We start from the raw sequence: 14,188 nt of genomic DNA on the forward strand, positions 1-14,188 counted from the left end.
TAGCAGAGCCGCTCTTTATTTTATTCCTCCTTCTCTCCTCTTCCCTAGCTAGCCTTGCTAGTTATTTGAGACTCTTTGTTAAAAGAGCTTCATAGTCTTTATCTGAAAATTTCAGTGTTGCTGGCTTTCTCAAAGTCCAGTCCTCCTCATTGAGGGATCTTTCAAGATACTGGTTTTTATTTACGTGTACAAAATACAGAACTAGAAAGAACTTCAGGTTAATCTGAGCTCATTATTTTAAGCTTCTGTGATTAATTACTTCAGTGGGAAATGTAGCTCGTACACCAATGACTCTCTGAGACTAGAATAAGCTCCATGTACTTAATACATGCTGAGAAAGTCCATTGCTAGAAAGTGTTTGCTAGAATTTTTGCATACTAGTATTTTCTTTGTTAACCCTAACAGAATGTGTTCAGACGCTGAACAGTAAACTATTTTCCTGAGCAGAAAAACTAACTTTCTCCTTTTCTTTCCATTTCAGTAGGTTGTATAATGGAACTTGTGGATAAAACAATCAATAGTTACTTTGATGTTTGGCTTGGACCCAGAGGTAAGATTTCTCAAAAGCTAATAAATAAATGCATAAATAAAAATAATATAATAACTGCATAAATTAAACTGATCTTATTAGAACATAAGAAACATTTTTCCTCTAACTTGACATTGACAGGTACCTACTTTCTTTAGGATCTGCAAAGCATGAAAATGTGACAGTGTAATAAATAAGAGTCTATTCAATGCTCCTGATCTTTTGACCTGAAGAGGTCATTCTTACTGTCAGTTAAGCTCATGTTGTTTGTCTTAGTGGGTGACTTACCTCACTCAGATCTTTGCTGCTCTTTTTTTTTCTTTTTAATTTAATAGCTTTTATTCTAAAAAAGCCACTTTAATTTGCATTTAACGAAATAAAAAATACTCTTGCCTTCAAAACTTGATCTTCTCTGGAATTTTTCACTAAAAATATCTATAGTTTTTGGGAAACACTGCTTCTTTGAAACCATTCTTTTTTGAAGAAGCAAAAGGTTTGGTAGGTTTTACCCAGGGAAAAACTCTGCAGGTGGAGAACTGCAGTCCTGGTCAGTGTGAGGAAGCCAGAGACTCTGGTACCAGGACAAGCAGTGGCCTCATGCTGCAGGCTTGGGTAGGATGGTCCAGTTCCACCTGGTTCTGGCCAGGGGGATTAAATGGCTGCATCCTGCACAGAGTGTGCAGAGCAGTGCTGCTCAGTGGCGTGTGCTTTCTTCTTCTGACTGCTGCAGTACTGCCTTTTCTCTGTCCCACTCAAGATCCAGTGATGGTGCCCCTTCTTCTTAGGAGAAAGTCCACAGGAGATGGAGCAAGCCTCTGATTCTTCTAAGTGTGTTTTCTGTTTCCTTTATTAGTATCTCGGTGCCCTTGTTGCCTCTCTCTTCATACTAGGCCTGTTTACATCAGAACATCCAGGCTAATTTAACATATTGCATGTGCTGGCATATGGTCTCTGTTTGCTGTATGAGAAAAATCATGAACCATAAAGGTGGCAAATCCAAAAAATTCCCTGCCTTGCCTACCTACTTTCCAACCTACACCTTTAAGGCCTCCTTTCATACATTCAGGATCCATGTATGACTCCTTTAAAATTAAGTTAAGACTGTGAATGACAGCAATACTTGAATTGTTCATTCATAGTTTGGTTAACTTGGTTTCAGTACTTGGGGCTGACTTTAGTGAGAGGAGTGAGGTACTGTGCTGTTGCTGGGTGTGGACAACACAGATGTGGTTCAAAAGGATCACACGCATGTTCCAAGTAGTTCCCTGAAATTCCCTGATTGAGACTTGTTTATGTGCTTTCCCTGAGAAGCTGCTGCATTGCCAGCCAGACTGGTTACTCAGGCAGGACTGACTGCTCTGTCTTCCATTGCTCATACAAGGACTCCAAAATTTAATTCTTTCTACTAGCACATACATAAGTCTAATTGTGTTAGGATTGACTGGAAAATAATTATCAGGATCATCCACCTATAACTACAGAGGTGTCTGCTTCACTCCTAGGTTTGCTGACTCTAGGAAATAAGATGTGTACCGTCAGGAAGGGTTGGTTTGAGAAAATAAAGGGGAGAGATTTATTGAAACTTTTCTTTATAATTATCTGTGGTATTCAAGTGCGTGACAGTTCTGAATGGTAATGAGTATTTAAAAATAATAGTGGTAATAACTTAAGAATAGTTTTCCCTTAGGAAAAGAATTATTTCTGCTTTCTTAAATGCGTAAATAAAATGTTGTTTGTAATTAGCAACGTGGCCATTAGTAAAAGGGCTTGCTGCACTTCCTTTGTCTTTCTTTGGTGTTCCAGCACTGGAATAATTTTGGGTACAACTATTTTTAGTTGTATTGAATTCTCTCCTTACAAAATGTAAGTGTTTGTATGTTTTTGTTTGTTTGTTTCAGACCCCAGAGTAAAAGGATGGCTGCTTCTGGAGAACTATACACCTACCTTTATCTTCTCAGCCTTGTACTTACTAATTGTATGGCTAGGACCAAAGTACATGCGGAATAAGCAGCCGTTCTCATGCAGGGGTATTCTAGTGATCTACAACCTTGGACTCACACTGCTTTCTCTGTATATGTTTTATGAGGTAAGAGAGAGAGGGTTGCTCAGGCTTATTTTGCAGTATCTGTTTTAATTATGTTGGCTCATGTTGAAAGTAGAGCAGTGCCTCTGAATTCGGGAAGCATCTGCAGAAATGGTGCAACCATTTTCAGTGTCACTTGTCTGGGGAGAAAACACTAATAGTAATGTTACCTCTAAGGATGTGTGAAACAAACCTTCCCTTAAACATCTCTGCTGACCATGGGTAGCAATGTTTCAAATGCACTTTGCTCAGTCGGTGGAAGTGAAGTCTTGATCTTTCAGCATGAACTTGGCTACTCCTTCAGTAATGTCGCCCTGTTCCATGTGATTGTGCTGGTGGACAAAGTTTTGCTGGGAAAAAAATGTTGCTGAAACAATGCCATTGTGATTCATCTGTTTATTTGAACTTAAAAATCTAAACACACAAATAGATTTCAGACTGAATTGACCTTTCTGTAGACTTATTTCCTTTCATAAAAACCCAAATATTTAGGCAGTGTTAAGTCTCCACTTTCCCAAAGAGCTCTTTAGCTGCTTTTACTCAGAACTGCCTGTTCTTGTTCAAGTGAAAATGAAGAACTATGGTAGTGTAAATAATGATGTGGTCAGAAAATTACTCTTTTGCTTTAATGTACAGAATATTCTGGCACACTTTTAATCAAAGTATTTTTTCTTTGTGTAAGGAGATATTTCATTTTCATCCTCTTTTCAATTCTTTCACTAGAGTCTTTTCAAATGCAGCCTAGGACTAAAACTACTAATATTTCTTTTTTGTATGAGCTTAGAAGTGTATATAAGCTGCAATTCTCCTTTAAGTTTGTAGTTAATTCTATAGTGTTTTACAAGGTGAGTGTTTAGAGATGAAGTGATTGAAATTCAACGTTATTTCTCTTGTGTAGTGAATTGTCTACTCAAAATTTATTGGGTTGGTTTATTAAGAAATTTGATACTTAATTGTTCAGTTGGGAGCAGTTTTGGATTCAGTAGGTAGTTGGAACGACTTGTGTTCTTGATGTGCTTACATTTCTAAACTCCTTTTCAGGGTGTTCTAATCCAGCAAATATGTGTTTTGATCAGTTTCATTTGTTTAAATGTAATGTTGATGTTGACTTCAATGTCCATCTGCATTATTTGATGCAGGTATTATTTACAGTTATATAATGATCTGTTGTTTTAACCTCCAGTAATGTTATTGAGAGCTTAGAAGTGCAGACTTTTCTTCAGTTGTACCAAGTGTGAATACTTGGAATAATACTCATAGTTTCTAAATTACTGTAACATTCTGCTCTGTTACAAAACCTGCTGATAAATTCAAACAAGAGAAAATACCCAAACTGTTGATCTTATAAGTGTCTTTTTCTTGCTAACAATAAACTGGTTACCAAGGGAGGACTGTTCATTATATGCTGAAGAAGTCCTCATACTTGTAACCAGATAAATATTATTTTATATTGTGGAGCAATGACAGAACTAAAATGCAGTGAATATTGACCCCTCCTTCCTATATAATGAAATACTTCCTGTGAAAATGAGTGTTGCTCTTAATCTAGTATTATCCATATGGAACTGTTCATTAGTATTGTAAATATGCCTTCTCCTTGTAAATGGGCATACACAAAGCCTAGAGCATTATGAAGATGATTAAACACATTATAGTGGCAATAAAATGCGGTTGGCAGCACTTACAAGCTGAATTTGAGGGCAAGTGATGCCCTGCAACAAGGGACTGATCCCATAAAAATGCTGCAAAGCAGAGAGCCATGCTGACATAGCACCACACTGCTTGGTGTTTGCAGGGAGAGAACCAAAGGACATAGGGAAAAATGGGTTCTTGCACCTCTAGGTATGTTCTCTATCTGAAGTACCTGCACAGCATGTGATACCCTTGCTCATATCTCATCAGTCTTGGAAATTTTCCTTTGAAGGATTAGCCATGTATCAGTACTTTATAGTGCACTTACTTTTTTTTACGACAAGATTATGAGGAACAGCATCCAGAAAACTTGAGTAACTCCCTGTTCTCCTCCTTGTTGTAAGGAACTCTCATAACTCCATTTTGAGTTTCATTTGGATTAAAATTTTTCAATCCTACTGTGAGGAAAAATCATAAAATGTCACCATTTATGAACTTGTTCAGTAGCGTGTCTGAAAAGAAGTTGCTTTAATAGCTTGTGTACAGTACACCTGAAACCCTACTTTGAAGTTTTTCCTGAGTTACAACTGTGGTGATTCAGGTCATGATTCATAGCATCACAGCTCAGTTTGCATATTATGTGACCAAAACAAGATGTTGAAGTGAGGTATCCTCCCAATTGGGATGAAAAGGATGACCTGCTTGGTTGTCTGACCTTTATGTCTGAATGATTGTAAGCAGTAACATGGGGAAATTCGGCATCATAGGATTTGTGTAACTCTAGGTGTTGTGTACTTTGGTCTAAAATAACTAGAAATTTTAGGCCTGTTATGTGGAATTCCTAATAGTTTCTGTCTGTGCTTGCTATACCTTTTTTATCAGGATATTTAATGACTTGACTGGGTTTTGGTACTCGCAGAGAAGAGGACTGCTGTTGTCCCAGACAATATAACAGACAAGGCAGATCTAGGGGAGCTGGAGAGGTTTTTCCAGGCTAATTTGTCACATACTTCAGGAGGACAGGATGTTCTTTAGGGACAAACAATGCTTTATTCTGTAAAAATCTACAGTGCTTGGACTTTAAGGAGAAATAACACTTATGTCTCAGGCTGGGACATAAAGGAATGGCTTCCTGCGTGGTGAAGGTGCCTGGCAGGGGCTGGCAGCGGGGTTACAGGGTATGGGCTGGCATGGCTGTGTCTGGGGGAGCTGCAGGAGCAGCTGCAACAGCAGAGGCAGCGCTGCTCCCCGTGCTGCTGCTCCGTGCTGGCATCACAAGGCTGTGACCCCTGCCTCTGTGCTTGAGTCTCAGCTGGGGAACTGAGCTAAGGGGGAGAGTGCCAGGTACCCAGTTACACTGCACACAGACCTGTGTTATTGTGGGGGTTTGTTAGCAAAACTGGCCAAGTGATCTGGAGCACCTGGGCTTACATTAGAGAAAACTGGTCAATAGTGAAGGCTCACTTTTTAAAAAGTGATCTCTTTACTGTCTCTTTTCTTCATCTGAAAAATTCCCTACTGAATCTGCCTGAGAAAAGTCTTAGATTTTCCTGATGAGTGTGGTGTTGCATAGGCTGTAGGAAAAGTGTAGGAAGCAGGGGACTCTGCAGAGGTGCTGTGTCACACGAGCCATGGGTGGCAGCTAGGCTGCTCTTTCCTCTCCCCTTTCTTTCTCCACCCTCCTGAAGCTCTTATCTCTGCCCTGGGGTAACTGCATTCATGTAAAGATAAAATTCTGTATCTGTGTGGGCATTTGCTTGCTTTGATCAACCTCAACTTCTGTTTCTCTTCATTGTAATCTAGCTGTGTTGTGAGCCTTGTAAACCCATCAGCCTTGACAGTGTGATGCAGTGCTAGGTCCCTTATCTGCCCCTCTCCTGCGAGTCTCAGACTTCAGTTTTATCATGAGAAAAAAACAAAGTCCTCCACAGTAACACCTCTTCTCCACCCAGTCAGACTGGCATAAGTGTTCTGGCCTATTTTGGTAGCAGAGGTGATAAAAAAGCATGTACCACAGCATTTCAAAGAATTCAGCAACAGAATTACAAAATGAAAGCAATAGGAAAAAAGAAAACTTCATTGCAGGGGAAGAAAGTGTGGGTTGTTTCAGCACAAATGGAATCTTGAGCTGCAGGTTTTCCCCTGAGCTGAGGGGCTTAACATTGAGTTTGAGTACCATTTAAATTGGCTTATGGACTGTCTTTTTGTGCTGCTTAGAAACCATGTGAAGTGATTTGCTTGAGTGCAAATGGCTATAATTGGCCTTTTCTGGACATGTTAATTTCTCAAGAGAAGATTTTCCTGTGGTTGTCCATCAGCAGTGCCATCAGCACCCTGGACTCCTGCCAGCCTGAAGATGAAGGACTTCTGGAGAGAGCGGGCAAGGAAGGAAAGGCAGTCCAAGGCTGTGTGGGCAGAGGAGCCCCTGCTCTCTTTCTGGGCAGGTTTCACCCCTCCTGTACAGTGGTGTAAGGAGATCTTGGAAACGCTGGCATCCAGGGAGCAGCCCACAAGTGTGAGCAAGGACTTAAATGCACTGCTGGAAATTTCCCACCCCTCCTTATTGCTTTTGGGGTGGCGGGGAAGCAGCTTCCTGGGACTCCACACCCGTGCATAATGGAGCCATTTGTGGTCATGTTTCAGAGTGATCTCTTGGTTTTGTTTTCTGAAGCCTTCCAGCATGGCATGAAAGCATTGTGGGTGCAAGAAATAATGATGCCAGGCAAAGGAGCAGCTGGCTAAATGAGGAAGATTATTTACATGTTGTGTGTTGCAGTGAGTAAGGTTTGTGGGCAGCAACAGCAGTTTGTGGGCAGCTGTAGCAGCTTTTAACCAATTAGTTCCTTCTGGAAAGTGGGGAAGGAAATTATTTTTGTAGCTATACTAGCTATTTATATGATAAAACATGCTGACATTTCCTACATTTCCTACAAATGTTGCTTTTCTTATGTAATTTGTGGCTGTGAGAGTATTACAGTTGCTAGCATACAGTAATACATTCTTTTGTAAAGAAGGGAGCACTCAGGTTGAGGTGAAGGCACTGCTCATAGCCACACTGATGCCATTGTCCCTTAGAGAGGTGGGATCCATGGAGACACCTTTGGTTGCATTACACTTTAGATGGTGAACCTGTACTGCTTGCAGGAAAAGAGCTGTGGATTCACTATGCCAGCCTTTACTGGGAAGAGCTTTATGGAGTGCAGCATTAATGATGGATGTTGTTTGGATTAATTACAGTGTAAACAATGTGATTATCCTTCTATTTCTTACACTTCCTTGAACTGTGAGAAGTGTATGAGAACATCTGTAAGCTCTTAACATGACCACAGCACAACGTGGTGTTCTGTCTGAGGGACTGGCAGGCGCTTGAAGGCGTGCAGGCTTTCCCTCAGTGGCTGGTGGTGCCTGGGTGCAGAGCTTGCTCTGGGGCACAGCTGGTCCTTGAGCAAGGTGCCACTTCCAAATGGTGTCCTCTGCAGAGCCCTGCAGCCAGGAGAGGAGCCCTTGCCTGGCTGCCTTCCCTCTGTTGCTTGGGCAGGGAAGTGCCTGGCTCTGCTGCTGATGTGCACGCTGCCCTGCCCTTGCTGTGGCAGGCTGCTATTGATTTATCTCTAATGCAAGAGATACTTTCAGGTCTGTATATTATTATATAACTAGATGTATGTTTTTTTCCCCTAAATCACAGCAATAATACTATCTCAGAAGGTCAAAAATAATGACCTAGGCTGGCTGAGTATTTTAAAAGCTAATTTAGGAGGAAAATGAAGCATGAAGGAAATAACATTGGGGAAAGGTAGATCATTTAAGTTATAATCTTTATTTAACCTTTCTAAAATTAGCTTCCTTTTCGCAGTTCTGAGCAGCATTTAGTCATACCTGTTATTGGAGTCCTTTAATCAAGTGATCTTTTAAAATTACTTTTAGTACAAGGAATTTCTACTGTGGCTTTGCAAAACTATTTCTTATCCTGCAGGTAGATAAGGCCAAAAACATACAACTTGCTTCTGCCTTTCAGATGTTTTATGAGATACCAAACAATTTTTTTTTTCACTTGAGAGTTGCCTCAAGTTGTTACTCCTCTCCTCATGCTATTCCCAAGAGGAAGAACATCTTTATAAACAATGTTCAGTGATTCCTTCTGTTGAGATGCTAAAGGGGATCTTGTTCATGTTTTTGCACATGCTCCCTTCTCCCATTCAAGTCAACCTGTCCTACCATCTCCTACCACCTGTGAAAGAGTGAGAACATCCAACATGGACCTTGTTTCTCTAGAGATTAGAGCCAGCCCCTCCACAGCAGACACCCTGTCATCTGTCATGGCTAATAGCTGGTCATTACTCTTTATTGTGACTCTGTTATGTTTGAGGTGTTACTTGTTATGCCAGGAAGTCAGGAAGGCAGTGGCATATCCTGCAGAAGAAGTCACTTCTGGTGGGAAGGTTGTAATGTGCTTGCATGAGTGAATTGCTTAAAAAGATCTTGAAGAATGGCAATGCAGTGAAGCATGTGTTGTTAGCTATTAAGGAGAGCAAAGCTGAAAATATGCTTTGTCACGTGGCTGAAAAAATTGTAGGCGCATCTCTTGAGTACAAAATTTTTTAAAGATGTAGCTTTTTCCAAAAGTAAGAGCTCATCATCATCAAAAGTAATCAGAAGAAAAATATATTTACTGAACTTTGGTTATGTACTTTCTTTAACAATGAGATCATCAGCAAAGAAGGAGACTTCACTCTGCAAATGCTCACACTGTGGGATAAGTGGGGATAAAATGTTTCTCCTGTTTTTATTCTGGTATACCCCAGTTGGGAGAATTTATTAATTCATCCTTCACTATGATTCAGTCACTGCTTGAAACTTGAATTCAACCTAATGCCAGCCTCAGGTGCCCAGGATTTTCTTGACACCAGATGTCTGGGCAGAGCCACAGTGGAGCTTTGCAGGTGCCATGGAGCTCAGCCTTCTCCCCAATAACACTTTATTTTTTTTATTTACTCAGCTGGTGACGGGAGTATTGGAAGGAGGATACAATTTCTTCTGTCAGGATACACACAGTGGAGGAGAGGCTGATATGAAGGTACTGTAATGGAGACTTAGAGCTGGAAATGTTTCAAATTGTGCACTTGAGTGTAAGTGGAGAGCAGAACAGTATTGATTATGCACATTTTGGTTAAACTATAAGCTTTTTTCCTTCTTTTGCAGTACAATAGACAATGCACTGTCAGACATAATAGTTCATCTATGATATATTCATGGTTGGTATTTTTTTTGAGTAATTATGTGCAAATTTGCAAGAGTCCCCAGATCAAAAAATAAGGACCTGGTGTTCTGACTGTATCCAACCACTCTGTGTTGAGACTACCCTTCTCTTTCTGAGATGTGGTGATGATTTCTTCTGGTCACACTTCTGACCTCTCCTTTACAGAGAGCACTGCAGCACCAGCTCTGGTTAAATATTTTCTTATTTCTCCCAGGGCAACCCAGGTGCACAGCAGTAGTCTCCTGAAGCAGTCTTTGTCATCCTGTTTTCAGCTGTAGCTGTAGATTTGTACCTCGGTCTCCTATGGAGAAACCTGAGGCAGAAGTATTTCAGAAGATCCCAGCAGTGTCTTCAGTCCCAGTAGTGCAGGACAGAATCTGGATTTTAATCACTTAGATAACATAAGAGTTGAAAACCCCCACCATGTGCAATGCTTCTAAAACTTGTTTCCTCCTTCCAGATCATACGTGTCCTCTGGTGGTACTATTTCTCCAAACTCATTGAGTTCATGGATACCTTCTTCTTCATTTTGAGGAAAAATAATCATCAGATCACTGTTCTGCATGTCTACCACCATGCAACAATGCTGAACATCTGGTGGTTTGTTATGAACTGGGTGCCTTGTGGTCACTGTAAGTACTGGGTTATGGTGGGGGAACATCTGCATCAGGGGCCTTATTCTGGTGGTCTTTTGATCAAACCAAACATCTCTGGTAGCTTCAGCTGCAGGATTTGTTCTGTACCATGTTAAGCTGCTTTGCTGAATTGCAACTGTTGTAGATGGCTGCAGGAATTAAGCTGCCAGCACAGCCTCTAGGAAAGGAATGTCTGTGTAGATTGAAGAATTTGTGTGGCAGTGTGACATTTATCAGGTGCATTAGCCCATGTCAGATACCCACCAACCTTGCTTTTCTCTATTTTTGCTGTAGTTACAGACCCTTTGATGAAACAATGCCCTCTTTCCAGGTCGAGCCAGAAGCTTGTTTCAGTTGTAAAACAGCTAAGACTGACTCTAAGTCCTTGTATCTGTAAAATTCACTTAAGATATGACTTTCTTAATTTAATCTCATTATACCACTGGCCATAACAAATGATTTCAATTTAAATCTTGTCCCCTGACCACTAATGAACATGAGCAAATGAATCTTAAGTGGAAAATCTCCATGTCTCTCTTGTCTAAATCCTGCTAACCTTTGGCAATCTGACTTCAATTCTTCTACTGCATTTAGTTGGCATCTAGTTTCTTAAATGCATTATCATGGCTTAGCTGTGGTTAAGATGTGCAGCTTATAGATACTGGCTTTGTTGAACACTCCATTCAGGAGAAACCTTTTCAAACCTCATGGATGTGAGCTACTGGCAATGCAGGCTGCATTCCTCAGGAGTCTGGTCTCTGAGCCAAAGAGCATAGAAACTTGTGTTTGTTTTGTGTTGTCAGCACAACAGTGAGTAATACTGAACTTATAAAAAGTCTGCATCTGGAAACACGTTCTCCTCCAATTGGGAATTGTTCATACAGCAGTCAAAACTGCGTGTACATGGAATCTATCTTGTGCTCATGTGGTTTGAAAACACTTTTGTGCTATTTCTAGTCGTGTTTTTCTTCTTCCACGCTTTATGTTCTGTTACGTAACACAGCTCGATGCAATTTGGTGTTAAGCTAGAAGTTTCTTTAATGACTAAAGGTGCTGTAAACAAGGACAAATAAAATAGCTAACTTGCAGTTTCTGAAGGTATCTGAAGCTTTTTGGTTGTAAATGGCAAGATTGGCTCCTGCCTGGAAGGAAGTGAAATCAGCCTAAAAGTAGATGGGTGAAGCTATTGATTGTTTGGTGTGTGAGCATTCCTCCTTTTTATCAGTTTCCTCAGTTTCCTTGAGAAACCATAATGTAGATGTAAAAAATAGTAACTTGAGGAAACAAAACCAGAAGGCTGGTGTAAAGCACAAAGCTGCAAAGCAGCTCAGCTACTCCATTGGGTAGGCAGAATAAAAACCAGAGTGAAAAAAGAACCCTCTTACTTTTCTTCTAAGAGAAATAATATTTTAGATAGTAACATTTTGAACTTGTTATTTTTGTAGGTTCCATGAAACAGCATGTTCCTTCCTGGTAATGCAGTGTACTTGCTTTTTCCCTTGCCCTTTTTTTAGCTTACTTTGGTGCCACCCTGAACAGCTTTATCCATGTCCTCATGTACTCCTACTACGGACTGTCTGCTGTTCCAGCAATGCGTCCTTATCTGTGGTGGAAGAAGTACATCACTCAGGGGCAGCTGGTGAGTGACTTGCTCTTCAGTGCTTCAGCAGGCTCTTTATTTGTGATGAGGTCCTCTTGTCTTTACCAAGTCAGGAGATTTTGGCAGGGGATAGAAGAAGAAGAGAGAATGAGAGCTAGTACCTTCGACACCTTGTAGTGCCTACATCACCTTAGAAATCCAATTTCTGCATGTGTGTTTGCTCTGTTCCCAGGACCATGGGGACTGGGGATGTGCATGAATCAGTGCTGAGGTCTGTGGGATCTTTCTCCCCACCCCATGTTGTGTGGCTAGATGCAGTTGGGAATTGCAGTGCTGGGATTTCTGGGACTTGGTAGCCAGGGAGGAGGCTTTTCTTACAAGCCCTCTTGAGCTGGCCTGCTCTTCCCAGAAAGCCAGTGCAATGCCATCCACAGCTAACAAGGGCCATTCTAGTCCTGAGGGACAATGCCTTTTCTGTCCTACTTTTGCATGCAGGTGCAAATGGTTTATTAAAAACTATTCAATATTTCTGCTCTCTTTCTGCACTTTAAATGGGCAGATTTTTCTCTTGTAATTCTGTGTTGGACTCCTTGTATCAGTTTGCATTGTTTCTAGTGTGTGTGGTGATGAAGCCTGACCACTGTATGCTGGAGGTGGTAAAAGCAGTGAAATTCAGTAATACAGCACATGCTGAAGTGATACTGCACAAGAACCAGGTTTCAATGTGTACAGAACACCACAAGGAAATGTGCATGAGTGTTCTCTCTTCCCCATTTTGTGGGTGGGGGGAAACTGAAACCTAAATTATTTTGTTATATTCTTCCCTTCTTCCCCCCTACCCTACCCCTTCTCAGAACTGTGAATAGTTTTAATAACATTTGCTGGTGATGATTAATAACATTTACTGCCAGCAATTCACAGTGTTGATTCTCAACATGTTTTTTTTTAGCACTGTTCTTCCTGAAGGATGGCTAAGTATTGTAGTTAAGGGCTCATTATTTTCATGGGAGGCATGGGGTTGCTTTGGTTTGAGGTTTGTTTCTGTTTTTCTTTCCAGATTTAGGCTCTGTTCTTCATCCTGGTTGTTCAAGTGCTACAGAGTGCAGTGTCTTGGTGCTTCAGTTGCTCCCCTGGCTATTGTCATAGCTGCTTTCACTTCCTTGCCTGCTCTGCATGCATAGCTGTTAGGGCAGCAAAATAGCAAAGCAGAACAAACAGTCTTTCCCTTTTAAAATAAACATTCCCTAATCTGGTAGCCTTTCTGTGAGGATGAATTTTGCTTAAGGCCCTCTGCATCGCATAAGCCCAAACTGTGTTTTTCCAAAAGAGGTAATTAAAGATAATTGAACCCTTATCCTCCTCCCTGGCTCCCCAGCTTCCCTGCAGCCTTCACCCCAAACATTCTTCCACTGGAGCCATATGTCAGACAGTTCCTGTCTGTGGGAAGGGATTGCAGGGGTCTGTGTGTAGACCAAGTGACCCCAGGTCTTTTGCAGCTGAAGCAGTGAGATGCAGACCTACTCCATTAGGATGGTAAAGTCAAATCCCACTGAACTCCTCACTAGGAAGAAGGTGGTCTTTCTTCCTTGGGACACTTAGATATCAGTTCTGCCTAAGTTACTCTGATGTTCTAAAATGGAAAAATAGAAATAAACACACTTAACAGGATACCACAATCTGAATGTCTGCTAACTCAGGTTTACAGAGAAAACTCTTGCCAAACACACAATATTACATACTATTTACTTGTTTTGGAAATAACTGTTGAGATTTTGGTCACTCATGGTTTTTTTCCTCCTTCCATTAATGTGCTCCATTTCTCTTGTTTTCTCTCCCCAGATTCAGTTTGTCTTGACAATCTTCCAGACCAGCTGTGGTGTTGTTTGGCCATGTGCATTTCCTCAGGGCTGGCTGTATTTTCAGATTTCTTACATGATTTCTTTGATTATCCTCTTCACAAATTTCTATATTCAGGTAAAAGTAACATTCATCAATTCTTTCTAGCATTCTGCTGGCTGTATCTCACTGGAAAGCTGTGACAGAAAGATATGCTGGAAATGTCCTTTTGCTGTCCTTCACTAACATGCATATGTTCTTGAAGTACTACACTTGTTGATCCACCCTCTACTTTAAAATCTTCTCATGAGTTGTACCCATCATTCAGAATGCTTGGTAATTTCAGTAAGCCAGTTATACAAAAAAATGGCTTATTGCAATGTTAACTGCAGGTAAGGGAGAGGAGGAGCTTTATGTAAGACAAAGCTTTCCAGTCTGAAATAAACCAGCAGCATGTGAACATGTGAAGCACCCGAAGGAATTGTTCATTTCTGCTTTTACAAGGGGAGATGCTTGGTTTTTATCCAGGGAAACTTCCTAAACTCACAACATGCAGAAATACAGATTTTGTTCACTTCTACAGGCACTTTTTTGTATTTTCATACAGAAAATAAGT

The 14,188-nt window shown here is 40.8% G+C and overlaps 1 protein-coding gene across 2 annotated transcripts in view; it reads left to right on the plus strand.

The window, feature by feature from the left end:
* The window catches only part of ELOVL5 (ELOVL fatty acid elongase 5), a 39,080-nt gene that overhangs the window by 21,989 nt on the left and 2,903 nt on the right, over positions 1-14,188 (plus strand). Inside the window, exons 1-7 of one of the 2 annotated variants that reach the window (XM_063150687.1) lie at positions 99-217; positions 482-550; positions 2,428-2,615; positions 9,241-9,318; positions 9,962-10,133; positions 11,651-11,775; positions 13,576-13,710. In XM_063150687.1, coding sequence (XP_063006757.1) covers positions 493-550; positions 2,428-2,615; positions 9,241-9,318; positions 9,962-10,133; positions 11,651-11,775; positions 13,576-13,710 — 756 coding nt within the window. In that variant the 5' untranslated portion in view covers positions 99-217; positions 482-492. Of the gene's footprint in view, positions 1-98; positions 218-481; positions 551-2,427; positions 2,616-9,240; positions 9,319-9,961; positions 10,134-11,650; positions 11,776-13,575; positions 13,711-14,188 lie in introns of those variants that run through there. The other variant, XM_063150686.1, reaches the window with a different exon arrangement.

The sequence above is a fragment of the Melospiza melodia genome, chromosome 3 (genome assembly GCF_035770615.1).
Source record: "Melospiza melodia melodia isolate bMelMel2 chromosome 3, bMelMel2.pri, whole genome shotgun sequence".
Taxonomy (NCBI): Eukaryota; Metazoa; Chordata; class Aves; order Passeriformes; family Passerellidae; genus Melospiza; species Melospiza melodia.